The 27910-nt window shown below is 49.6% G+C and overlaps 1 protein-coding gene across 1 annotated transcript; it reads right to left on the bottom strand.

The window, feature by feature from the left end:
• Positions 1 to 9996: 9996 nt before the first annotated feature.
• On the bottom strand, positions 9997 to 26521 carry LOC142302027 (beta-1,3-galactosyltransferase 2-like). The gene is made up of 2 exons (XM_075343101.1): positions 26417 to 26521; positions 9997 to 11476 (listed from the first exon to the last, which is right to left on the bottom strand). The coding sequence occupies exons 1-2, from the start codon at positions 26440 to 26442 to the stop codon at positions 10477 to 10479; spliced, it is 1026 nt and encodes a 341-aa protein (XP_075199216.1). The 5' UTR covers positions 26443 to 26521; the 3' UTR covers positions 9997 to 10476.
• Positions 26522 to 27910: the final 1389 nt, after the last annotated feature.

Genomic DNA, 27910 nt, shown 5'->3' with positions numbered 1-27910 from the left:
CTGCAGTAAGGGTACGGGGACTCCCGGGAGCGGTGTAGGGGCGCAGCTAGGTGTTGACCCCTCCGTGGGTAAAGGATGTTGGTCCCGGGGCCCGGTTGGTGATGGTTGGCTGGGGTGCAGGGCGCAGCGCGGTGCGGTGCCTGAGGGCACTGGTGTACTCACGATTAAACCACACAGAGTCTCTGGTAAACCAAACGGGGTGACGAACGGGGCCCGCAGCCGGCTGCAGTTTCTCCAGATAGGTTGGTAATGTCCGCCTTTCTACTGCAACTGTATGTGATCTTGGCTACTGTGCCTGAGCACTGGTAGCCCGCTCCCCGTCGTATATGTGTCGAAGGAGCCCGTTTGCCCGCAGGCGCTGGCCCTTGGATCTCTGGCCTCTGGTGGTGGCTTCTATCCGGACGGGTTGGGCTGTTGCCTTCAATCGGGACTTAGGTGGGAATGAACCCCTGAGGTCCAGACTGCAATCAGTTAATTTGACTATGGTGGTGGCATATAGCTTAGTTCGGGGTCTGAGTACCCTGCCTGGTGCTCCGGTATCCTGTTAGTGTGGCGCCCTGGACTAGCCAGGTCGTCACAGATAACACTCACACACCCCCACCCCCATTAGACAGGGACACCAGCCAAACACAAAACCCTTGTTGCCTCCCTCCAGTGTCTGATGTCCACACCAGGTGGGGCGGAGCCAAGCGGTTGGCCCCACCCACCGAGGAGTTCACAGGCCTGGAGGTGGGAAAAGTTTAAGTTTAGTCCAGGAGGTGGAAGTAAGAGGAGTAAACACTTGGGTGTCTGGGTTTGTGGCCCAGGTACTGACAGCAAGGTTGGCAGACGGTCGTGGCCGTCTGCAAGAGTGGTGGAGCAACACGGAACCGTAGGACCGGGGTCGGGAGTTGGCCCGCCGGTACCGACCAGGGAGCGAAGTGAAGCCAGCACACGCAGGCAGGGCCATCGGACCCCGACCAGGCTTGGAGCCGCCGACAATAGTCAAATCCGAATGTGACCGGAACCCCAGGGGTTTCCTAACAGCGAAATTCCCGACTGAAGGCAACCGCCCACACCGTGAGGGTATACAGCTACCGCCTAAGGCTAGAGACCCAAGGGCCAGCGCCTGCGGGCAAACGGGCTCCTCCGGTACCCATACACCGGGGAGCGGACTACCGTTGGGGATCCATAGTAGTCAAACGAGAACATCAAGGTGCAGGGAAAGACAGCCGCCATCACCTGTCCGGGGAGAGACACAGCAGCCGGCTGCGGGACCCGTCCATCCAGCCGTTTGGTTTACCGAGGACTTTGTACATTTCTTACTGAGTACACCCATGCCATCCGGCACCGCGCCGCGCTGTCCCTGCAACCCTGCACCTCACCAACCCTGCCTCCCCATCACATCATCGGGCCCCGGGACCACCGACCCCTACCCACGGAGGGGGAAAACAACATCCCAGCTGCTCCCCACCATCGCTCCCGGGATCCCCGTCACCAGCAGCGGTGGTGCCCATCTTCACCACGACCCGTGGGTGGCGTCACGGACTAAATCCCCCAAACCAACCACCCCTTTCACTCACGGGTGAGGAGCGCCGCTCGAGTCCCCGGATCTGGCCCACTGCTCGATCCACCGAGCAGCAGCAGCAGCAGCCGCAGCAGCGCCGGACCCGAGCGTTAGCGAGAGCGCAGCAGCGGCGGCGTCCTCCCCGCCCGCGACAACTTGGCATCACAAACAGGATTGAACCCATCTACTTACCAGTAGAAGTGCGCCTTGTGATCTCCGCCGGCGGTGTCCGGCCGAAAATTTTGAAGCACTGCCATCTTGGCGCGAAAATCTCCCGCTCGAACGTCTTCTCCGAGCAGGGAAGGCGCGAAAGCGAAGCCCCGCCCCCAAAAAACGGAAGTGCTGAAGAGAACCAAGGGGGGGCGGGTGTGTATCTGCCTAATGTAGCCAAGGCTATAAAAGCAGGGACGCCAGGACTCTGCAAACATAACTGGTTCCTGGAAGTAGCTTGCAACATGTCCGCACCATCTGAGAGGCCTGAGTCTCCGGAGCCTGCCCCCGGGACGGCGGCTTGGCTGAACTCCCAAGTGATGCTGTTGTGCTGCCGTAACCGGGCCCAAGTACGGGACCTGTTAGATTGCTGGACCGCTGAGATGGAGGAGCTGGCTGCGGTCGTGCGGGCGCATGAAATAGAGACCATGCTAGAGGAGCTGGTGAGTGACCCACACCCTTGTGTCCCTAAAGGACCGGCCGCTGCAGCTGAAGGACTCGGTCTATCCCTGGCCCCAGCAGGGCCCGACCCATCGCCTGTGCTGACCGCCCGTGCAACCCCGCTTAGACCGCCGTCCCCGATGGAGGTGGCAGAGTCCGTGTTGCCCCACCAGGCCCCGGAGGCCCGAGAGGAAGCCAGCCAATTAACAGCCGGAGGGGGTGACTTAGAAGAACCGATGGCAGACCTCCATACACCGGCCAATGACGGGCCACTCGCCATGGAGGAGCCACAAGTCTGGGCTCAGCTGGGGACCGTTACCGACCTGCCAAGCCCCACCATTAGTTCCCTGGAGTCGGATGACAGCAGCTCGGGGGCTGACACAGAACCGGTCTCGGAGTCCGAAGAAGCGGGTGAGAGTCTTCCCAACGGCGATGCGCCAGTAGCTTTCTATGTCCTGCGTGGTGGAGGGAACGGATATCAGGCGGCCCTCTCCCACCAAGCCTGCCACCGGATGTTTGCAATATTAACAGCGGAGAGCGAGGCCACCTCGGAGGAAGAGGTGGAATAGGCAGTGGTCCGCCGTTGCAAGCAGTTGTCCCCCGTTGGGACCCTCACCAGTCTAATTGAATGACATTAATCAATCGTGACCTTCATCTGATTGTCTACCTCATTATTCCGGCCGTTGCCGGCAAGTTGTCCCCGGAGGTACTCTGTGTGTTGTTACCACCTGCATGAGAGACTACTCATGGACATGGCCGAGAACTGGCAGGCCACCCACGAACTTGTGGGTTTGTAAATAAGTGTTGGGATGGAAACCGTTGCCGCCTACGGAGAGGCAGATTGGAGGAAGGGCCCTCAGCAGAGCAGACTGGGGCCCGGCCACCACCAGGACCGGTGGCCATCCTTCGGGGGTCAGGGGTCCCCCTGGACGTGGTGTCCCCTGAAGTGACAGCCAGGTGCGAGTAACCGTACCCGTTCCCGCTCGGGCAGCCTGAACCTGGACTGGGGTCAAGGGGTGCTGCCCACTTCTTAGGGGCAGTATCAGGGCTAGGTTGCTTGGGTGGGAGAGCGGAAGACATCTGTCCGTCCATTATTATTAAAAATGTTTTTGTTTATATGTGCAACGTTTAAGTGTCCTCACAAAAGAAATGCTTACATGTTTGAAATGTTTACATGTTAATTTATATTTTTACAGTTTTTGAAAAAAAAAAATAAAACCGGTGATGGACGGGCAGCCCGCGGACGGTCTGCATTTCACCAAGGGGGAATGTGGCGCCCTGGACTAGCCAGGTCGTCACAGATAACACTCACACACCCCCACCCCCATTAGACAGGGACACCAGCCAAACACAAAACCCTTGATGCCTCCCTCCAGTGTCTGATGTCCACACCAGGTGGGGCGGAACCAAGCGGTTGGCCCCACCCACCGAGGAGTTCACAGGCCTGGAGGTGGGAAAAGTTTAAGTTTAGTCCAGGAGGTGGAAGTAAGAGAAGTAAACACTTGGGTGTCTGGGTTTGTGGCCCAGGCACTGACAGCAAGGTTGGCAGACGGTGGTGGCCGTCTGCAGGAGTGGTGGAGCAATGCGGAACCGTAGGACTGGGGTCGGGCGTTGACCCGCCGGTACCGACCGGGGAGCGAAGAGAAGCCAGCACACGCAGGCAGGGCCATCGGACCCCGACTACGCTTGGAGCCGCCGACAATAGTCAAATCCGAATGTGACCGGAACCCCAGGGGTTTCCTAACAGCAAAAGTCCCGATTGAAGGCAACTGCCCACATCGTGAGGGTATACTGCTACCGCCTAAGGCTAGAGACCCAAGGGCCAGCGCCTGCGGGCAAACGGGCTCCTCCAGTACCCATACACCGGGGAGCGGACTACCGTTGGGGATCCATAGTAGTCAAACGAGAACATCAAGGTGCAGGGAAAGACAGCCGCCATCACCTGTCCGGGGAGAGTCACAGCAGCCGGCTGCGGGACCCGTCCATCCAGCCGTTTGGTTTACCGAGGACTTTGTACATTTCTCACTGAGTGAGTATACCCATGATATCTGGCACCGCGCCGCGCTGTCCCTGCAACCCTGCACCTCACCAACCCTGCCTCCTCGTCACATCATCGGGCCCTGGGACCACCGACCCCTACCCACGGAGGGGGAAAACAACATCCCAGCTGCTCCCTACCATCGCTCCCGGGATCCCCGTCACCAGCAGCGGTGGTGCCCATCTTCACTACGACTCATGGGTGGCGTCACGGACTAAATCCCTCAAACCAACCACCCCTTTCACTCACGGGCGAGGAGCGCCGCTCGAGTCCCCGGATCCGGCCCACCGCTCGAGCCACCGAGCAGCCGCAGCAGCGCCGGACCCGAGCGTTAGCGAGAGCGCAGCAGCGGCGGCGTCCTCCCCGCCCGCGACATTAGCTCCCCGGTTCGGTTCCAGCTGGCCACTACCCTGTCACGGTCCCTTACGGTTCCGCTGGTCGTATTCCCGGTCTCCTGCAGGCGGCCACTGCCGTCTGCCTGCCTGACTGATCTGGGGTCCTAGGCTCCAACCCAGGCCCCAAGCAGAACTGAGCTCCTCTCTCTCCTCTCTCAACTCTCCAACCACTAACTAACTAACTGCTTGTGTTTTCCTGCCTCAGGCCAGCAGACTCCTCGGGGGCGTGTCTTTCTGCCTGACTCCACCCACCTGGTGTGCCTGTGTGACTCTGAGGGAGGCAATCAGGTCTTTTGGTTGACTGGTGGTACCTTACTGGGGTGGGGGTGTGTTGTGGTGTGTGTAGTGACCTGTGACCCCTGGGGTGTCCAGGGCGTCACATACAGCTCTGGCAAAAATTAAGAGACGACTGCAAAATTGTCAGTTTTTCTGATTTTTCTCTTTATATTTTTGAGTAAAATGTAAATTGTTATTTTATTCTATAAACTCCTGACAACGTCTCCGAATTTCCAAGCAATAAATTTTGTATTTTCTGAAAATGAGAAATGGTGAAAATAACAGAACAATGCACAGAATGCACAGAATGCACAGAATGCACAGCATGCACAGTATGCACAGTATGCACAGCATGCACAGAATGCACTGCGCTTTTACACCTCAAATAATGCAAAGAAAACAAGTTCATAATCATTTAGACACAACAATACTAATAATTTTTCACCTCAGGAAGATTCAGAAATCAATATTTTGTGGAATAACCATGATGTTTAATCCCAGTTTTCCTGCGTCTTGGCCGCTTTCCACCAGTCTTTCACACTGCTTTTGGGTGACCTTATGCTACTCCTGGTGCAAAAATGTAAGTAGTTCTTCTTTGTTTGATGGCTTGTGACTATCCATCTTCCTCTTGATTACATTCCAGAGGTTTTCAATGGGTTTCAGGTCTGGAGATTGGGCTTGCCATGACAGGGTTTTGATGTGGTGGTCCTTCATCCACACTTGATTTACTTAGCTGTGTGGCATGGTGCATTGTCCTGCTGGAAAAAAACATTCCTCAGAGTTGGGGAACAGAAGGAAGCAATGGTTTCTCCAGGATAACTTGTATGCGGCTTGATTCATACGTCCTTCACAAAGTTTAATCTCCCCAATTCCAGCCTTGCTGAAGCATCCCCAGATCATCACCGATCCTCCACCAATTTCACAGTGGGTGCAAGACACTGTGGCTTGTACACCTCTCCAGGTCTCCGTCTAACCATTAGACGGCCAGGTGTTGAACAAAGCTGAAAAGGACAATGCGCCATGCCACACAGCTAGGTCAATCAATGTGTGGATGAAGGACCACCACATTAATACCCTGTCATGGCCAGCCCAATCTCCAGACCTGAACCCCATTGAAAACCTCTGGAATGTAATCAAGAGGAAGATGGATAGTCACAAGCCATCAAATAAAGAACAACTGCTTACATTTTTGCACAGGAGTGGCATAAGGTCACCTAAAAGCAGTGTGAAAGACTGGTGGAAAGCAGCCAAGATGCATGAAAGCTGGATTTAAATATCATGGTTATTCCACAGAATATTTATTTCTGAATCTTCCTGAGGTAAATCATTATTAGTATTGTTGTTTGTAAATGATTATGAACTTGTTTTCTTTGCATTATGTGAGGTGTGAAAGCGCTGTGCATTCTGTGCATTGTTTGGTTATTTTGACTATTTCTCATTTTCAGAAAATAAATAGAAAATGTATTGCTTGGAAATTCGCAGACGTTGTCAGGAGTTTATAGAATAAAAGAACAATTTACATTTTACTCAAAAATATAAAGAGAAAAGTCAGAAAAACTGAAAATTTTGGAGTGATCTCTTAATTTTTGCCAGATCAGTATGTCCCCATCCGGGGCCCCTCCTGGTATATATGTGTGTATGTATACATGGGTCTTCCTTCTGGTATATATGTCCCGTTCCTGGGCCCCTCCTGGTATATATGTCCTGTTCCTGGGCCCCTCCTGGTATATATGTTCCGTTCCTTGGCCCCTCCTGGTGTTCATGTTTCCTCCGTGTCCTCACCACCTCCGCAGCTCCGAGTTGCCTTCAGCAGTGGGATGAGGTCGCAGAGTGATGACCTCATCATGCTGCTGCACGCTGGGCCTCGGGATGATGCGCCGGCACCCTGCTCTGCCCCAGGCTCCACCACAAGGTTAATTTGCATGTGATGCACCCAAAATGGTTCACATGCAAATTAGCAGTGTGTAGTGGCTGAAGCGGCATGGCTGAGCCACTCTGCTGCGGCTGTGACTGGGCCCGGTGAAGAGGATGGCCCGGCCCATGCTTAATAAAGCTAAGTAATTACCCTGGGCCCCGTTTTTCACCAGGTTCCATACACCAGTCATGGTTGTAATGCCCTGATGGCCGCCTTGTCTGCAGGTGTAAACACCAAAACTACACGATAACAACATTGCGTTTTTTATGTGTTTCCCCCTTTATTTGATGCGTTTTTGGTGCAGATTTAAAATAGAAATTTAATTAGATTTTTTTTATAGAACAGAAAAGTTTGATTCTTCACTTAAAAAATCAACTGCATTTTTTGACAGGCATTTTTTTAGGCTCCCATAGAAACCCAGAGAGATAAAAAAAACAAAACAAAGTCGCACAGTTCAGCAGCATCTTTAGAGGCACAGTGGGCAGCAATTTTCTTTATTTGCTTAGACAGTTAAGTGCAGTGGATTTTCTGCTCTTAAAAGGAACCTGTCAGGTACAATATGCACTCAGAGCCACGAGCAGTTTTGGGTGCATATTGCTAATCCCGGCCTGACTGTCCATCTATCTAGCAGCATAGATAAAGAGATCTAAAGAAAAAGTATTTCTAAACATCCTTTATGATATGCTAATGAGTGCAGGGACTAGTCACAGGGGCGTTAGTTCCCTTGGCTAGTCAGCCCCCATAGCATGCAAGCACGTACCTGTGGGCAGGGGTGGGATTCAGCCGGTTCTGTCCGTTTCGGGCGAACCGGTTGTTAAAATAGCCGCCGGTTCCCCGAACCGGCAAGAAACAGCTCCGGCAATCCGGTTCCCTGTATTCACTTGTGATAGTGTTTTTAAGACAGTAGCACAAATTAATCCCTGTACCTCCGTACGTGTCGCACTTCCGGGTACAGTGGAGCCTGTCTGCTCCCTGACCCTGCGTGCAGCGTCGCGCTGACGCTGCAGAGAGGTCACGGCAGTGTGTGGAGGTAGCTCCTCCTACTGCCGTCTGTCAGTGTGCATGGAGAGTGCCGTGGATGAGGACGGAAGACAGAGGAGAGGCCGCCGGTGCTTGGAGCAGGTAAGCGCTCAGTGAGCCGAAGATGCAGAAAGAAGGGCCGCATAAAATGGCAGCTATATGGGGAAAGTGGCCGCAAAAGATGGCAGCTATATGGGGAGAGGAGCCGCATAAAGATGGCATCTATATGGGGAGAGGAGCCGCATAAACATGGGAGCTATATATGGAGAGGAGGCCGCATAGATGGGAACTAGATGGGGAGAGGGGCCGCATAGATGGGAGCTATATGGGGAGCAGAGCACATGGGATAACATCTGCTGGGAAAAGAAGCCATGAGGGGATCTGCAGGGGAAAGAGGCCATAATGGGATGAGATTTGTAGGGGGAAAGGAGCCACATGGGATGGGATCTGTAGGGGGAAAGGGGCCATTATGGGATGGGATCTGCAGGGGAAAGAGACAACATGGGATGATATCTGTATGGGGAAGGTCGTCCATTCCAATTTTAGCAGGGCTCCTTTAGTAATAATTTTTAAAAATTGTAGAAAAAGTGTTTAATACAATAAGAGTGACAGTGACTGGAACAACTGGTGCTGGACAGGAGAGTGACTGTAGAGGAGGGGAAGAAGGGGAAAGAGATTATACTTTAAATTAGTTGTATTTTTTGGTTGAGGAAAGTGCGTGTAAATGGGTGTGGCTAACAAAATGGGTGTGGTTACAGAATGGGTGTGGAAATAGAAATAGATGCCTCTGTGTGTAATGACTCTATATAATATATAGAAATAGATGCCTCTGTGTGTAATGACTCTATATAATATATAGAAATAGATGCCTCTGTGTGTAATGACTCTATATAATATATAGAAATAGATGCCTCTGTGTGTAATGACTCTATATAATATATAGAAATAGATCACTCTGTGTGTAATGACTCTATATAAGGCCTGTTTCACACGTCAGTGATTCTGGTACGTTTGTGCTTTATTTAAAACGTACCAGAATCACTGACATACGCAGACCCATTATAATCAATGGGTCTGCTCACACATCAGTGATTTTTCACTGAACGTGTCTCCCTGCAGCGTGCACGCGTGGCCGTGATTCTGTATGGAGACAAATCAGTTTTTTTCTGGCATCACTATGGTGTGATCCGTGTGTGATCAGTGAAACACGTACCAGAAAAACACTGACATATTAAATATTTTCAACTTACCTTGCCTGCGATTCGCTGTGACTGCTCCGCTCTCGGCAGCTTCTGCTTGGCTCATGAATATTCATGAGAGCAGGAAAACCCAACCAGGAAGTAGCTGCAGAGAGCGGTGGGCGGACGCTGCAGAGCTGGAGACTTCAGCACTATGGACAGCAGGAGCGGGGGCAGGTGAGTAATGTCCATATGCAATCACGGATCACGGATTGCACATGGACAACCCATGTGTGCCGTGAATCACGGAACACGGAGGGACATGTGCGTGTTTTACACGTCAGTGAAGAACGTCTGTGTTTTTCACTGACTTGTGAAACGGGCCTAATATATAGGAATTGAACCCTCTGTGTGTAATGATTCTAAGGCCCGTTTCACACGTCAGTGAAAAACACTGACGTTCTTCACTGATGTGTAAAACACGCACATGTCCCTCCGTGTTCCGTGATTCACGGCACACATGGGTTGTCCATGTGCAATCCGTGATCCGTGATTGCATATGGACATTACTCACCTGCCTTCGCTCCTGCTGTCCATGGTGCTGAAGTCTCCAGCTCTGCAGCGTCCGCCCACCGCTCTCAGCAGCTACTTCCTGGTTGGGTTTTCCTGCTCTCATGAATATTCATGAGCCAGGCAGGAGCTGCCGAGAGCGGAGCAGGCACAGCGAATCGCAGGCAAGGTAAGTTGAAAATATTTAATATTTAATATGTCCGTGATTTTATGGTACGTGTTTCACTGATCACAAACGGATCACACCATAGTGTGGTCCGTGGGTCATCAGTGATGCCATAAAAAAAAAAACTGACTTGTCTCCGTGCAGAATCACGGACACGTGTGTACGCTGCACGGAGACAAGTTCAGTGAAAAATCACTGATGTGTGAGCAGACCCAATGATTATAATGGGTCGGCATATGTCAGTGATTCTGGTACGTTCAAAAAAAGGCACAAACGTACCAGAATCACTGACGTGTGAAAGGGGCCTAATATATAGAAATAGATCCCTCTGTGTGTAATGACTCTATATAATATATAGGAATAGATCCCTCTGTGTGTAATGACTCTATATAATATATACAAATAGATCCCTCTGTGTGTAATGACTCTATATAATATATACAAATAGATCCCTCTGTGTGTAATGACTCTATATAATATATGCGTTTCCCTTTTTGTATTGAATTGCTGAAATAAATTAACATTTGATAATATAATTTATTGAGATGCACTTGTATATCTGTGTACTTTTATATGGAGTGTAGAGCTAATATTTCCTTGGAGATAAAATCATGGTAAATAAATATATCACTTATAAAAGAAACGCAAAAGATTCTTGTGAAACATTTTTCTTTTGGACTGATTTGATAATATACAGCTATGGAAAAGGCTGAATAAACAGTTAAAACGGTGGTGGAAAGACGACTGATGCCCAATGTTTGGTTTCATTATCAAGTCCGTTCTTATTACAAGTCTTCACTGCTACGGAGAAATCGGGCCAAATCTTCAAAAGTTCCTCAGGTGTAAAGTGGTGCATGGTGACTAGCCTCGTGAACTTACACCTGTCATAAGGAACCCTATCTCTTCTAAACCAATTTTCTGAAAGTTCAAAGATTTTGACTCCCAACTTTTCTAAACACATTCCTACGAAAACATCTTCAAATGGGAACATCTGCATGCTTGTGGCTGCCAGGTATATCTTCTTTGCCATGTCCCCAGAAAAAACATATCCTGTTCCGGTGCAAAAGGGAGGGTAAAACATTTTGGAGTAAGTTTTGGTGGACATGTACCATTTACTGTCCTTTTCTCTGTGCGGTAAACCATTCAGCGTAATCATCCCCGTAAAGAAGTTTTTCTTGGGTGGTCTTTGAGGATGTAAGATTCTCTCAACCAGTAACCAAGGGTTGAAAAACATATCGGAGTCGATTTTCATGATGTACTTTACTTTTGGACACAAACGACTGACCCACTCTATTCCCATCAAAGTCTTGATTGTCAAGTTGTAGTAAGAGTCCAAGAAGTCTTGCATTATGATGTCATGAAATTGGTCACTCTCTTGGATAACTTTCTCATCGTTACTCTTTGACCTTCCCAAGAGGAAAAGCCTAATGATATGAACACCATTGACCAAAGACTCGTTGGCCCAGGTGTTCCTCAAGACGTTTCTGGTGTGGAACTCTTGAGGAGCCGAAGGAATGAGCAAAACTAAAAATGGTGCCCCCTCTTTACATTTTTCATTTTCTTCTATGAAATATGGATAAAGGGGAGTGATGGCTCTCTGGGGAACCCGGGAGTAGATATTTTCGTCTTCAGTCCTCCAGTCACGTGTGTATATCAGAATTAATATAACCAACGTAACAGAAAAGAAGCAGACATGAGGAATGAGTGACTTTAGTCGTTTCCTGCGAAGAACAATGGGTAGATAATTAGTTATATCTCCAAAAATGAGAAATTGTTTATCATCTCAAAGTTCACATCCTCAACCAACTAGGACATCCAACTTTAGTATATCACATAATTCTAGAAAAATATATCTGGATTGGCGCTGCTTCTCAATAATGGTCCGACAAAGAACTCTGTTCCAGCCTGAAACGTATATTAGTCATACTAGAATAACATAATAAGAGGTATCATCCGACTATCATTGGGAAAAACACATTCTTCTACATACTGTGAGATGTATGTTTCACCCCATGGACCAGGAAGTCCTAACCGGAGGGGTTCAGTGGCCTGCATATACCCCAAAAAAGCACCTTCAAATAATACTGCCTATGAATCCCTTGGTAGTTCAGTTCGGCGGGTTCAGACAGACTTTAGATAAAGTTTGGTTTGGGGCCCAGGGGATGACCTGAACTCCAACGGAAGTCACTAATTGGGCAGTTTGGGTCTCTGCTCACATACACCCAGCCATAAACATTTCCGAGGGAGGGTGGGGAGAGTTTTTTCCTTTTTTGTTGTTTTTTTTGTGTGCACACTACGTCCGATCACGCTGTTGTTACCCCCCAGTGTGAGCCGTTCAAACACTAAAAGTGGCTCGTACTAGGTAGAGCACCGAGTATACCCGAGCACAGTGATTCTCCCACGAGTAATTGTCATACGTAAAGCGCCCCAACTCCAAAAGCAAACTCTGTAGCAAACACAGAGTTTACAAAAAACAAACAAACACCAAACCTTGGGTTCGCTTATCTCTACTTGTGACATAACTTCTGACTTTCAGCCAGTCAGAAGTTACTGTCACAAGTTGGCGCCGTGGAACTGGAGCAGTGTCATTAAAAGGTGAAGATGGAAGGTGAGTATGTGACGGGGCAGGGGGCCTACATTTAAAGCGCCACTCCAGCACTGAAAAAAAGCAAACAATGGACTGGTACTTTAAATTGCTTTAATTAGCATAAAAATAAGCAAGTTTACAATTGACTTGCTATTTCAATCTGCTGTCATTGTTCATGATAGCTTTTATCTTCCTTAGTGTACAGAAAAGAAAAATGTTGTAGTGGTGCTTTAAATTGCTTTAATTAGCATGCAAATAAGCATGTTGGCAGTTGATTTGCTTATTCAAATTTAGAGCTTTTATCTTTTATAGTGTACAGCTTGTTTCTATAGAGCCTGGTCTCTAGTCTCTGGCTTAGATTGCGCAGTAGTTACATTCTAGGAGAGGGGTTTAACTCTTAACATCCCAGTCAGCTCTCCAGCCTATTGATTTCTGTACAGCAGTTAGCTGCTCATTTCTCTTCCCATCTGTTCCCCCTCATCGTCTAAAGAAATGCAATTATAAATCAGTACCGGAGCTTTTACATCAGGCCTCCTAATCAAGGCTTCTGTTTGTTGAAATGTCCTGTTTCCTTTATGTATATCTGTATACAATGATAACAGAGTAGACTTTAGAAAAAAAAACACTGATTGCTGAATGTGTTCTAGCAAATCTTGTGCTGATCTTTCTAGTTCTACTAATACTTTAGTTCTATTCAGCAGAGCTTTCCCTCGAGGAGAGGCCGCCTTACCAGAAACCGGGAAGTGAAGGAGACTGGAAAGCCGTGTGCTGCTCAAGAGACAACTTTAGAATACCCTTTTAAGATTTGTCTAAATTAAAAATTGTAGATGTTTCATGTGACGTCATGATGGCGTGGACAGTTGAGGGCTGGGTGACTATGATTTGTTTTATATTTTGTTTCACCTATGGATTTGATGCTTCACGTCCTGGTACCCATATTCAAAGGATGCATTCACAATTTTGTGTTTCATGGTCTGTATACGGATTGCAATATACAGTGGAATCTTGGATTAAGAGTAACTTGGTTTGAGAGCATTTTGCAAGACAAGCAAAGCTTTTTACAAATTTGTAACTTGGTTTAAGAGCAATGATTTCCAATAAGAGCAAATACTCACCGCACACACTTCTGGTTCTGTCCTTTCATCGCACTCGGACCCGTTCTGGCGTGCTCTGTGTAAACCTACTGGAGATAACTTGCTGTACATATGTACTGTACATCATTGTACAGTATAGTATATACTATTTAGCATGTCTATCAATTTGCATTTGTGGATACAGCATTGTACTTTCTTTCTGCTAACCAATGCAGCACATTGCTTGCACTGTAATCTAATTGTCTGGGCAGTATTACTACCCCACATTTGTTTAGTTCTGCCCTTATTTTGGGGAGAATAGATTGGGGGTGTCTTTTTGTGTATTGTACTAGAATAAAGGTTGTCATATTTATACATCATTTTTTCTCTCTATTGTACCTCCGGTACACCAACAATTCTATTGTACGCTAACGTGCAGTTTAATATGTTTTATGGTTTTTACTGTACAGTATTTTGTATTAGTGGACTGTAATGATTGAATATGAATACAGTGTGTGACAGGGGTGTACAACAGAGCAAAGGATGGACGAGGCCGAGGGACGATCCAACAGGTTTATTAACAGGAATACAGGAACAGCACACGATTAGTCCACGTAAAACAGATTCGGAGGCCCTTCCCGACAATCCTCGGACCGGATAACAAAGCAATCGTCCTTACAGTAGTCCAAAGAGTTCCACACAATCCCACGGGCCGCCACACAGGCCTAGCTCCGTCCATGTCCACAGCCACACAGGCTGGGGCTCCTTCTCTTTCCAAGTTTCAGCTCACTCTGAAGTTACAAAAAGGGAAATGCATTGTCTGTGCTCCTTGACCAGCCCACATGTTCAGGGGGTGGGGGTCACACATCCTATCATCAATGGTTTGGTCCATCACAGGGCTCCAATATGTCTGCCAGCCACAGTAGATGAAGGGATCCCCTGCTGTGCAGAACAATGACTATTCCTTCACTGGCCAATGCAATTACAGACTAGATACACAACTCTGGATAGAAGAGGACAGGCTATTTACATAATCACATTAGATGCCAAGACTACAATTGTATGAGAGAGACACATTGAGACCAGTAGCTCCCCCAAGAAAATACATGAATTACAACTAATACAACCAGGGAAATATACATATCATGACATATTATACAAAATAAATGACAGGGAAATATACATATCATGACATAGTATCACAGCATATACAGTTAGAGGGTAAATTACATCTTCACACAGTGCATTATATTATATTACTGTAATAAGTTTGTATAAATGCAGTAAATATTCTTGGGTTGTGGAACGAATTGTCTGCGTTTCAATTATTTCCTGTGGGAAAATTCGCTTTTATATAAAAGTAATGCGGGCGTCACACGAGACGGTCTATCGTGCGATATATCGTCGGGGTCACGGTTTTCGTGACGCACATCCGGCATCGCGCATGACGTCATCTCGTGTGACACCTCCAAGCGACGCAGTATCGCTCACAAATCGTGAGTCGTGTACTCGTCGTTTAATTTTAAAAAATCGTTTATTTTTCTTGGTGCAGGTTGCTCATCGTTCCCGTGGCAGCACACGTCGCTCCGTGTGACACCCCGGGAACGATGAACACAGCTTACCTGCGTTCCGTGGCACCCGCCGGCTATGCGGAAGGAAGGAGGTGGGCGGGATGTTTACGTCCCGCTCATCTCCGCCCCTCCACTTCTATTGGCCGGCTGCCGTCTGTCGTCGCTGTGACGCCGAACATCCCTCCCCATTCAGGAAAAGGATGTTCGCCGCCCACAGCAAGGTCGCCCAGCAGGTAAGTACGTGTGACGGGGGTTTAACGACTTTGCGAGCCACGGGCAACTAATTGCCCGTGACGCACAAACGACGGGGGCGGGTGCGATCACTTATGCGATCGCACAACATATCGCCCCGTGTGACGCCCGCATTACTTGGTTAAAGAGCTCACTCCTGGAACCAATTATGCTCGTAATCCAAGGTTCCACTGTACTTTTTTATCTGCAGGTCTCTGATCCGAACTAAAGGGGGCTTTACACGGTAGCGATATCGCTAGCAATTTGTAGCGATAGCGAGCGTGTAAGTACCCGCCCCCGTCGCGCATACGATTGTTTGTGATCGCTGCCGTAGCGAACATTATCGCTACGGCAGCGTCACACATACTTACCTGGTCGGCGGCGGCGCTGTGACTGCCGAACAATCCCTCCTTCAAGGGGGAGGGACGTTCAGCATCACAGCGACGTCACCGCAACGTCACTAAGCGGCCGGCCAATCAAAGCGAAGGGGCGGAGATGAGCAGGACGTAACATCCCGCCCACCTCCTTCCTTCCGCATTGCGGCCGGCGGCAGGTAAGGAGACGTTCCTCGTTCCTGCGGTGTCACACATAGCGATGTGTGCTGCCGCATGAGCGATGAACCACCTCAATAAACAACCATTACCGATTTTTGAGTTTGGGACGACCTCTCCATGGTGAACGATTTTCACCATTTTTGAGGTCGCTTAAGGTCGCTGGTCAGTGTCACACGCTGCGATATCGTTAATGACGCCGGATGTGCGTCACTAACAACGTGACCCCCGACGATAAAACATTAACGATATCGTAGCGTGTAAAGCCCCCTTAAGAGTTTCATATATGAGGCTATTTGGTTCAGGAGAAATAATGTAAAGCATTTTTTATGAGAGTGGTGAGGTGTTTTCTTAATTTCATTATTGTTTTATTTTCAACGGGGCAAAAGAAAGGTGATTTGAACTTTTGTTTTGTTTTTTATTTTTTATTTTTTTCAAAACTTGTTTTTGCTTTCACTTGGTTTTTACTTGTCTCCTTAGGGGACTTGAAGCTGCGATCTTCCGATCTCTTGTGCTGTACAGAGCAGTGCATCAGCATAAGAACTGATCTGAACACCAGAAATGATGAGTTTCTATGAATGCCGGCAAGTAGTTGGCGTTAACAGAAAGTTTGTCATGTCAGACTGAGGGGTCATCAGCTGGCCCTTGACTATCATCGGAGCGTTGTGACTTTCTGGTCCCAGACTCACCAGAGATCTCTTCAGAGCAGGACACACTCATGACCAGGGCCGGATTGGCCATAGGGCAAGTCTGGCAAATGCCAGATGGGCCGGTCTCTGTAGTGGGCCGCTCGATCTGCGGCCACTCTCTCCTTTGCAGCATGAACGGCAGGCAGCATTTGCCTTGTGCTGCACGATCATGCTGCGCTCACTGCAGTTAAAATCAGCAGGAGGAGGGGGGGTGCTCTGTGCTGCCCCTGCTGATTAGACAGTGACAGTAGATCGAGCCTCCATCCAGCCCGCAAGATGTGGACGTCCTACGCTGCTCCCTGCTTCCCTGATCAAGGCAGCGCGGGGACCGGGCCCTGAAGTGCGCAGCATCATGATGACAGTGCATTGCTGATGTCATCACATGGCGCGCAGACACACGTCGGGTACCAGTAAGCGCTGCACGGAGCCGAAGATGAAAAGTTTTATCAATGTGGATGAGAGGGGAGGGGAGGGGATTAGGGCACAAGATGGGTGAAAGGGGGCACAGCTTTGCAAAAGAAAGTGGAGGGAGTACTTTATACAGATGGACAATGTGTGTCTGTAAGGGGGGATTTTGTACTGGAGCAGTGAGGGTGGAATATTTTGGAGAGGAACTGTGTGTGTGTGTATGAGGCGCGTGTGTGTGTGTGTATGAGGCGCGTGTGTGTGTGTGTGTGTATGAGGCCTGGCTGTGTGTGTGTGCGTGTGTATGAGGCCTGGCTGTGTGTGTGTGTGCGTGTGTGTGTGTATGAGGCCCGGCTGTGTGTGTGTGCGTGTATGAGGCCTGGCTGTGTGTGTGTGTATGAGGCCTGGCTGTGTGTGTGTATGAGGCCTGGCTGTGTGTGTGTGTATATGAGGCCTGGCTGTGTGTGTGTGTGTGTGTATATGAGGCCTGGCTGTGTGTGTGTATGAGGCCTGGCTGTGTGTGTGTGTGTATGAGGCCTGGCTGTGTGTGTATGTGTGTATGAGGCCTGGCTGTGTGTGTGTGTGTGTGTGTGTGTGTGTGTGTGTTTGTGTGTATGTATGAGGCCTGGCTGTGTGTGTATGAGGCCTTGTGTGTGTGTGTGTGTGTGTGTGTGTATGAGGCCCTACTGTGTGTGTGTGTGTGTGTGTGTATGAAGCCTGGCTGTGTGTGTGTGTGTGTATGAGGCCTGGCTGTGTGTGTGTGTCTGTCTATGAGGCCTGGCTGTGTGTGTGTATATGGGGCCTGGCTGTGTGTGCGTGTGTGTGTGTGTGTATGAGGCCTGGCTGTGTGTGTGTGTGTGTATGTGTGTATGAGGCCTGGCTGTGTGTGTGTGTGTGTGTATGTATGAGGCCTGGCTGTGTGTGTATGAGGCCTTGTGTGTGTGTGTATGAGGCCTGACTGTGTGTGTGTGTGTGTGTGTGTGTCTATGAAGCCTGGCTGTGTGTGTGTGTGTGTGTGTGTGTATGAGGCCTGGCTGTGTGTGTGTGTGTGTGTCTGTCTATGAGGCCTGGCTGTGTGTGTGTGTGTGTGTGTGTGTATATGAGGCCTGGCTGTGTGTGTGTGTGTGTGTATGAGGCCTGGCTGTGTGTGTGTGTGTGTGTGTGTGTGTATGAGGCCTGGCTGTGTGTGTGTGTATGTGTAGGAGGCCTGCTGTGTGCATGTGTATGTGTATGAGGCCTGGCTGTGTGTGCGTGTGTGTGTAGGTGTATGAGGCCTGGCTGTGTGTGTTTGTATGAGGCCTGGCTGTGTGTGTGTGCGTGTGTATGAGGCCTGGCTGTGTGTGTGTGCGTGTGTATGAGGCCTGGCTGTGTGTGTGTGCGTGTGTATGAGGCCTGGCTGTGTGTGTGTGTGTGTGCGTGTGTATGAGGCCTGGCTGTGTGTGTGTGTGTGTGCGTGTGTATGAGGCCTGGCTGTGTGTGTGTGTGTGTGTGTGTGAGAGAGAAGCTGGGATACTATGGAGAGGGGCAGCCTGGGGGGAATATTGCTATGTTCACATTTCCATTGTTTATGATCAGTCACAGTCCGCCGTTCTGATAAACAACGCAATCCATTTGGTGGATTCCGTTGTTTCCCATAGACTTCTATGAGCGTCAGATTGCGACTGATGCCCTTGCGTTGCATCCGCTAACCGGCTGATCAGTCGTGGAACAACTGACCGTTGGGCAGTAGGAACGCAGCATGTAACGTTTTTTGAGCAGCGGAATCCTTATGTTTTCACTGCACATGCTCAGATCTTATGTTTAATCATTCAAATGACTGTCTCTCTCTCGGCGGCCGAACGATCAGCTGATCTCCTGGCGGCCGGCTTCTGTGAACGATCAGCTGATCTCCTGGCGGCCGGCTTCTGTGAGCGATCAGCTGATCTCCCGGCGGCCGGCTTATGAGAGCATTCAGCTGATCGTTTATAATAACCGGCGTCCGGGAGATCAGCTGATCGTTCTCACTCTCTCTCTCGTTTTACAACGGAATCCGCTTTCTCATGACAATTAATTCCATTTCTTGTCACCCATTGTACAACGCATCAGTCACAAGCATCAAGCAACACAGGTGACTGATGCAAAACAACAGAAATGTGAACATAGCCTATGATGGAGAGGGGCAGCCTGGGGGAATATGATGGATAGAGGCAGCGTGGGGGGAATATGATGGAGAGGGGCAGCCTGGGGGGAATATAATGGAGAGGGGCAGCGTGGGGGGAATATGATGGAGAGGGGCAGCCTGGGGGGAATATAATGGAGAGGGGCAGCGTGGGGGAATATGATGGAGAGGGGCAGCCTGGGGGGTATATGATGGAGAGGGGCAGCCTGGGGAGGAATATGATGGAAAGGGGCAGCCTGGGGGTAATATAATGGAGAGGACCAGCCTGGAGAGAATATGATGGAGAGGGGCAGCCTGTGGGGGGAATATGATGGAGAGGGGCAGCCTGTGGGGGAATATGATGGAGAGGTTCAGTTTGTGGAGGGGATATTTTATGAAGGAAGCACTGCAAGTATTTTTTCAGGAGTGCAGTATAGGAGACATTTATGGGGCAGTATAATGATACTTTTATTTTTAAGAGCGCCATGTTGGGAAGTGTTGCGGAAGGTGGAGAAGAGGGAAATCTGGACACACGAGCACTGTGCGCGACATCTCATCATGGCGTCTTTACTTCATAGAGACACAAGGCACGGGAACAACTCTGATTTGAGATTACATCACCTATAAGGTACTTGCATGTAAATCATTTTGATACTGCCTGAATCTCATCAGTACTATGGTTTCTCTATGCTCCGCAGTGTGATGATGCCTGATAACAACTCCCAACTCACAGCATCTCCTTACCATTTTTCAGGACAACCTGGGAGTTGGTTTGTACAATACTGTACATGGGGCTAAGGTTAGTTATTTATTCATGTACTGATGGTAATTCTGGCTCTGCATTCATGTGCTGACGGTGGTTCTGGTGCTGTATTTATGTGCTGACGGTGGTTATGGTGTTGGATTCATGTGCTGACCTTGGTTATGGCTTTGCATTCATGTGCTAACGGTGGTTGCGGCATTGCATTCATGTGCTGACCTTGGTTCTAGCTTTGCATTCATGTGCACTGCATTTATGTACTGATGGTGGTTCTTGAGCTGCATTCATGTACTGACACTGATTCTGGTGCTGCATTTATGTACAGATGGTGCTTCTGGTGCTGCATTCATGTACTGACACTGATTCTGGTGCTGCATTTATGTACAGATGGTGCTTCTGGTGCTGCACTTATGTAATAACAGTGGATCTGATGTTGTACACATTTAACAATCCAAAACAAGCTTCATGGCTTCAAGTTAAAATGTAAAAAAAATCTTGAAAACTTTGTTTTGAGATTATGAGGAGAATTTGGCGAGATTCTTATCCAAAAACAGTGTAAATTAGCGTATGTTCATATTGATTTTTTGAGCAGAAACTGAGCATAATCTCACCAAATCCTCATTAAATCCTTACAAACTTTATTCCAGGGATGCATTAATGTACTCATGGTGGTTCTAGTGATGTATTCATGTAAGTGCCCATAACATGATACTAACTGCTCACATCCTCTTGATGTCTGATGCTTCCTTTTTGTTATAAAAATTATAAACTGCTGTTGTGTCTGCTGTCTATAATTGATTGGTTGCAGCGCCATCATTGTGACGTGACATCAGCGTTGCAGACAATAGCAGGCCTGGGAGGGACAATAAAGCAGTTTGTTTTCAAACAAACAATCCAGGGAATGGGTTTCCAAAACCGGAAAACCACTTTCAGGGCATTTTTTCTGCTTTTTGACCATGGTTTTTTTTTCAGTGTTTTCTCATTGTTTGTGTCACATTTTTTACTGCGCTTCTAAGAAAAAGCAAAGGTAAAATGCAACAAAAAAGACGTCCAGGCATCTTCCGAGCCTTCCTATTGACTTGCATAGTAAAGTACAGAGCGTCTTCCGAGTGGCAAACACCAGAAGAATGGAGCAGTCACTTCTTTTAATCACTTGGTGGTTTTAGAAACCTGAACTGGTTAAAAGATGCTGAAAATCCTGAACCTGTGCACAGTGTGTAGAGGCAGATGGTTATTCTAGTATTTTTCATAGTGGTTTCCATGGTGGGATCTGCCCACAAAAATGTCATTGCACCTTCCCTAAGTGGTATGCACCCAAAATTATCACCAGTGAAAACTACAGCTTCCTTCCATTCCCCCTTTCCAAAAAAAGCAAAGTTGTGGGTCTCAGAAATTGGTGGAAAAAAAATCTGATTTTGTATCCCTGCCCATCAGCAATATGAAGAAGCCACAGCACTATGGAGGGCAGCATCCTCTTCATTATCTATGAGCTCTGTAGGGAAAATAGCAGCAAATAAAGGAATAAATAGGACTGTAAGCTGGCCACAGCTGTGACTACATGTTACATGGTCGTGTTACACAATCTACAAGTGCACAAAGATATCACACATTCACCACACGACAAGTGGGCCGGTGTACCCCCAAATGTCAGAGCTGAATGTGAGTCCCAGTCCGACCCTGCTCATGACAGTACCCTCCCTTCTATGGGTGGCCTCTAGACCGTGAGATCCTAGATTGTCTGGATGAAACACATGGTGCGTTGATCCAGGTAACTAGTCTGATTGCCGTATGTGGAATTGGGAAGGAATTTCTTCCCCTAATGTGGCGCTAGTGTCTGCCCATGGGGTTTTTTGCCTTCCTCTGGATCAACAGAGGTTAGGTCATGGGTTGAATTCGATGGACGTAAGTCTACCTTCAACCTTAAACATTATGAAACTATGAATGTGTGGCGCCCCTGAGGCTTCCGTCGCCACAGGTCATTGCACCCCATCCAGCGGTGTGATGCCCCATTCTGAGAGAGGAAGAGAGTGAACTCCGGTCCCCTGGTAAATCCACACTACACCCATTGTTAGGTACATACTGGGACCAGGGAAAGTGGCAGTTACCCCCCCATGCTGCATGCTGGGAGGGGCCGTAAGACCCATCCCTGCTCCTATAGGGTACAGCTTAGCAACTGGGGAGGTGGGAGGAGCCATCTGAGAGCAGACACAGAGAGGAAGGTCAAGTTTAGTTAATCTACCTAAGGGAGTGAGAGAGTGAGGAGCCAGCATGTAGTTGGAGAAGAAGAACGAGAGATAGTGGTGAAGGAGGAGGCCCGCTGGAGGCAGGCAAGGAGGAGAAGAGAAAGGAAAAGAGCTCCAAGTCAGTCAGGAGCTGAGAAACAGAAAGAGACGCTTCCTGGTGAAGATCCTGGGACTCGGAGGGTCCAGGTGACACCAAGCAGAGAACAGAAGGGATCCCAGGGCCACGGGTAGTCTGTAGAGCTGTCCAGGGCAGTTTAGAGCTGCGGTGGCCTGTTCCACAAGAACATCGGTGGAGGGATCAAGCTGCAACAGGGGACGGTCCCTAGAGACTGGAGGAGTGCAAAGATCATCTCCAAACAGTAAAAACCGAGGCCCAGGGAATGTTGTAAACTCCCCGGGCCAGAACCCATAGCAGAACTTCCAGAAAAGGGGTAATCAGCCGACAGATGACCCCCCAGCCTGGAGGCTGTAGTGGAGGCCAAGCCATGTTTATCCTATCAAAGGCAAGACTAAGGAAGACAGCAGAAGAAAGAGACACTAAGAGAAGGGTACCGGCTTTTACTCTCAGAATCACCAGAAACGGCGGAGGTCCCTGACAGTGGTCCCAGCAGTCCAAGGGTCCCTGGGCCCCGACAAGAATTGTGAGTAAAGAACTTGAACTGCACCCTTGGAGTGGTCTCTGTTATTTCAGCTGCATAGACACTCACAAGCACCAACTGTGCCCCGGGCATTGCTCCACCTGTGGGGAGCAGTACCACCATTGCTGCCATAACATCATCCCGGAGGCCTCACACAGCAGCGGCGGCTTAATAGCCGCATACCACAGGTGGCGTCACGAACACAACTTTATTCACCAAGCCACATATTCTACTGACACCCACCAGGGCCACGGAGCCGGGCCCAGCCACCACTGACTACAACCGGACTAGTCCGGCCCGGCACCGGGTGTCCCACAGCCCTGGGGTTGGCGAGTCAAATGAACGCACCAATCTACTGGTGTTCACTTTATATACAGGTACCCGTGTCCTTTTTTCTAGGCCATAACCTCTCCAGTGTACTAAATATTGGAGAAAACTGAAAACAAAACGACGATTCTTGTCACCTGAAACTCAAGATTTCCATCAAGAATTGCTGGAGGAGGCAGTAATAGTGTAAGCTCCAGAGACACGACAAATTTCTTCAGTAAGGACCTGTGAAAAATGCTATGTATCTTAAGTGCTGGGGGTAGCTCAAGCCAAAAGGCCACAGGGTTAATGACGGTGATCACTTTATACGGATCGATGAACCTAGGACCCAGTTTCCAAGACAGAACATTCAACTTGATATTCATAGTGGACAACAATAAGTAATCATTCACACACAAACGTGTTTTATCAGCCATACATTTACACCTATCCCCATAACCCTCAGGTTGTTCAGTACTTCATGCCATGTAAAGTGATAAGGAAAATTGTTCACTTGAAGGAAAGCTTGGAGTATTTAGGCTTTAATCTCAGGATGTCGCGGGTGGCGAGGACGCCACTGCGCTGCGCTCGCTAACACTCGGGTCCGGCGCTGCTCGGTGGCTCGAGCGGTGGGCCGGATCCGGGGACTCGAGCGGCGCTCATCGCCCGTGAGTGAAAGGAATGGTTGGTTTGGGGGATTTAGTCCGTGACGCCACCCACGGGTCGTGGTGAAGATGGGCACCACCGCTGCTGGTGACGGGGATCCCGGGAGCGATGGTAGGGAGCAGCTGGGATGTTGTTTTCCCCCTCCGTGGGTAGGGGTCGGTGGTCCCGGGGCCCGATGATGTGACGGGGAGGCAGGGTTGGTGAGGTGCAGGGTTGCAGGGACAGCGCGACGCGGTGCCGGATGGCACGGGTGTACTCACTCAGCAAGAAAGGTACAAAGTCCTCGGTAAACCAAACGGCTGGATGGATGGGTCCCGCAGCCGGCTGCTGTGTCTCTCCCCGGACAGATTATGGCGGTGTCTTTCCCTGCACCTTGATGTTCTTCTTCTGACTACTATGGATTCCCAACGGTAGTCCGCTCCCCGGTGTATGGGTACCGGAGGAGCCCGTTTGCCCGCAGACGCTGGCCCTTGGGTCTCTAGCCTTAGGCGGTAGCTGTATACCCTCAAGGTGTGGGCTGTTGCCTTCAATCGGGACTTTTGCTGTTGTGAAACCCCTGGGGTTCCAGTCACATTCGGATCTGACTATTGTCGGCGGCTCCAAACCTGATCGGGGTCCGATTGCCCTGCCTGTGTGTGCTGGCTTCACTTCGCTCCCCGGTCGGTACCGGCGGGCCGTCGCCCATCCCCGGTCCTACGGTTCCGCGTTGCTCCACCACTCCAAGCCTGGTCGGGGTCCGATGGCCCTGCCTGTGTGTGCTGGTTTCACTTCGCTCCCCGGTCCGTACCGGCGGGCCGTCGCCCGTCCCCGGTCGTACGGTTCCGCGTTGCTCCACCACTCCTGCAGACGGCCACCACCGTCTGCCAACCTTGCTGTCAGTGCCTGGGCCACAAACCCAGACACCCAAGTGCTCACTCCTCTCACTTCAAACTCCAAACTCTATCTGTCACTTTTCCCGCCTCCAGGCCTGTGAACTCCTCGGTGGGTGGGGCCAACCGCTTGACTCCGCCCCACCTGGTGTGGACATCAGACACTGGAGGGAGGCAACAAGGATTTTTGTTTGGCTGTTGTCCCTGTCTAATGGGGGTGGGGGTGTTTGTGTGTTATCTGTGACGACCTGGCTAGGCCAGGGCGCCACAAGGACACTTAACTACGAGGATCAAGGATGGTCAATAGGTGGTGACCTTGAAGTTGTCACTTAGCTAATTGGGCAGCAAGGAGGATACACAAAGTACCCATGATTTTTTTGTGAATGAGACAGCCGGGTTAGGACTCATCACTGAAGCCAAACAGTTTGCCATCGAGAACATCTTGGCCACCTGGACTCAAGGTCATATTTGCAGAAAGTTTAGTTGATCCCACTAAATTTCTCCTGCAACCACTCCAAATTATGCTTAGACTGATGAAGCAGTTTGTGAATCCTCTACCGAAAGGAGGAGAGACTGTTAAGTACTTGTGTACCAAGTTTCAGGGACTGTCCAAAGCAAAACCGATGGTGAGGAGTCTGAACCCGACCAACACTACACAAAAAAAGATGGAAATTAATTGCCAAAGATTTGAGAAGCATCAAACGTGAAGCAACCAGAAGCTTATTATCCTCCAGTGCTGCCATATTCCAGAACTGCAACCTCCCTGGCAGCCCAGAAGTACAAGGTGTTCAGTACTCAGAGACACTGCCGAGGTGAGGAGGCTGAACCTGACCACCACTGAGCAAGATACAGAAGTACAAGGTGTTGACTGCTCAGAGATACGGCCGAGGTGAGGAGGGTGAAACCTGACCACCACTGAGCAAGATACAGAAGTACAAGGTGTTGACTTCTCATAGATACGGCCGAGGTGAGGAGGGTGAAACCTGACCACCACTGAGCAAGATACAGAAGTACAAGGTGTTCAGCGCTCAGAGACATGGCTGAGATGAGGAGGCTAAACCCAATCACCACTGAGCAAGACACAGAAGTACAAGGTGTTCAGTACTCAGAGACACAACTGAGATGAGGAGGCTGTACCAACCACCACTGAGCAAGACACAGAAGTACAAGGTGTTCAGTACTCAGAGACACAACTGAGATGAGGAGGCTGTACCGACCACCACTGAGCAAGACACAGAAGTACAAGGTGTTCAGGACTCAGAGACACTGCTGAGATGAGGAGGCTAAACCCAACCACCACTGAGCAAGACACAGAAGTACAAGGTGTTCAGTACTCAGGTTGAGGAAGGTGAAACAAATGACCACTGAACAATCACAAGTGAGCGGTGACCATGGCTGTTGCAAACTGCGCCCCTACCCTACCCCTTTCAAACCTTTTCCTATATTATTAGGGTCTTACACTGCTACCGTGTCTGGTAAGAATGATTCTCCTGAGAAGGGGGGGGGGGTCTGCTTTTTTGGGGGGTAAATTTACCCACAACCGTGTCTCCCCGAAAATAAGCTTTCCCCCAAAAATAAGCCCTAGCACATTTTTCGAGGCAACAAAATAATATAAGACAGTGCCTTATTTTAGGTGAAACTCTGTACCTACATAATGTCTGGACTTAGATGATAAATATGGATAGAGGAGGGGAGCCAGCACTGCTTACGAATGGCATGCAACAATAAGGAAATAAAAAGTGTAATATTCACAAATTCATTCCACTGTAACAATTCAATGAGATTTTTTGCAAATGATTGATCAATGATTTGAGCCCCCCCTGCCCCTTCACGGCAAATCTCTATAGGGGGGTCCCTACACTATGTTATAAATTATTATCGTACCATAAGGTATCATCATATAATAGGTAGGACCATATAAGAAACACCACTTACCCGAGACATGTCTGAACCGCTCCCATGCTGCAAGGACTGGCAACTGCGAATAAAGGCAGCCCAGGTGTCAGTATATGTGGCACAACCACACACACCAGCACAGTGTCAGACCAGCAAGCATGGATGAGGGCAGAACAGGCTCAGGCAGGTGGTGCTGAAATAATGATGCCTGTGGAGCAGGAGGCGGTGGCTGTGTGTGAACAGGCACCAACATGAATTTTGATGGCAACAGAAGGAATTTGCAAACCACACTGGGCGTGCATGGCAAGGTGGAGGTCAACCACCAACCAGTTAAACGCAAAAGGAGGGAGCCAGCACTGCCTATGAATGGCATGCAACAATGAGAAAATAAAAAGTGTAATATTCACAAATTCATTCCACTGTAACAATTGTGACGCCCTGGACTAGTCAGGTAGTCCCTTACACACACACCCCCTCCCCTAAAAAGGTGACAGCAGCCAAACTACAAAACCTTGTCACCTCCCTCCAGGTTTGATGTCCACACCAGGGGGGTGGAGCCAGGTGGTTTGCTCCACCCACCGAGGAGTTCACAGGCCCGGAGGCGGGAAAAACACTAGATTAGCTTTGACAGAGGATTGAGGGAGTCAAGTTCAAGAGCAGACCTGTGCTCAGGCCTGCCAAAAGTCTACACCAGGTGTCTGGGTTGGAGCCCAGTCACCTCTGGCAACGAGGCAGACGGTAGTGGACGCCTGCAGGAGCTGGGATTACAGCCGGTGAAACCGTAGGGACCGGGGACGGGCGGTGGCCCGCCGGTACCGAACCGGAGAACCGATTGGAAACCGGAGCACCAGGAGGGGTACTCAGACCAAGTATGAGGCCCAGAACCAACAGGGCTGAGTCAAATCAACTTATTGAGGACTGGACTTAAGGACCTATCCCACCTAAGACCCGTCTGAAGACAACAGCCCAACCATACAGGGTAACGCCACCACTCAGGCATAGAGACCCAAGGGGCCAGCGTCTACGGGCAAAGAGGGCTCCCCGGCACAAACCAAGCCGGGGAGCGGACTACCGTTGCTCAGGCATAGGAGTCAATACAAATTACACAAGTGAGGTGCAGGAGAAAGGCGGAAACCACCAACCTATTAAGGGGAGAAAACTGCAGCCGGCTTCGGGCACCATTCACCATCTTGTTTGGTTTACCAGAGACTCCAGCGTGTTTGTCATAGTGAGTACAACAGTGCCTTCAGGCCGCGCACCGCACCGCACTGACACCCCAGCACGCAACCATCCCCCGCCTCAGCACCTCCCTCAGGCCCCCGGGACCATCATTTTGTGGCACCCTGGACACACACACCCCCCCAGCAGTTCACAGCAGTCATCCCCAGTGAGACCTGATTTCTTCCTCGGGTTCAGACAGACACACCAGGTGGGCGGAGTCAGGCAGATGGGCACGCCCACCGAGGAGTTTAGCTGGCCTGAGGCAGGAAACAAGTTCAGACAAAAAAAAAGACTAAGGGTGACGGATGGCGT

Source organism: Anomaloglossus baeobatrachus, chromosome 4 (genome assembly GCF_048569485.1).
Source record: "Anomaloglossus baeobatrachus isolate aAnoBae1 chromosome 4, aAnoBae1.hap1, whole genome shotgun sequence".
Classification (NCBI taxonomy): domain Eukaryota; kingdom Metazoa; phylum Chordata; class Amphibia; order Anura; family Aromobatidae; genus Anomaloglossus; species Anomaloglossus baeobatrachus.
Note: the sequence above shows the minus strand (reverse complement) of the source record. Positions and strands in the feature narration are given on the sequence as shown.

Bases quoted from the DNA above. Each gene is read 5' to 3' on its own strand.
- LOC142302027 (XM_075343101.1), bottom strand. From the start codon at position 26,442: ATGGGAGCGGTTCAGACATGTCTCGG. The intron at 11,477-26,416 runs GTAAGTGGTGTT...TGTTCTTCGCAG, and splicing joins GCGGTTCAGACATGTCTCGG to GAAACGACTAAAGTCACTCA.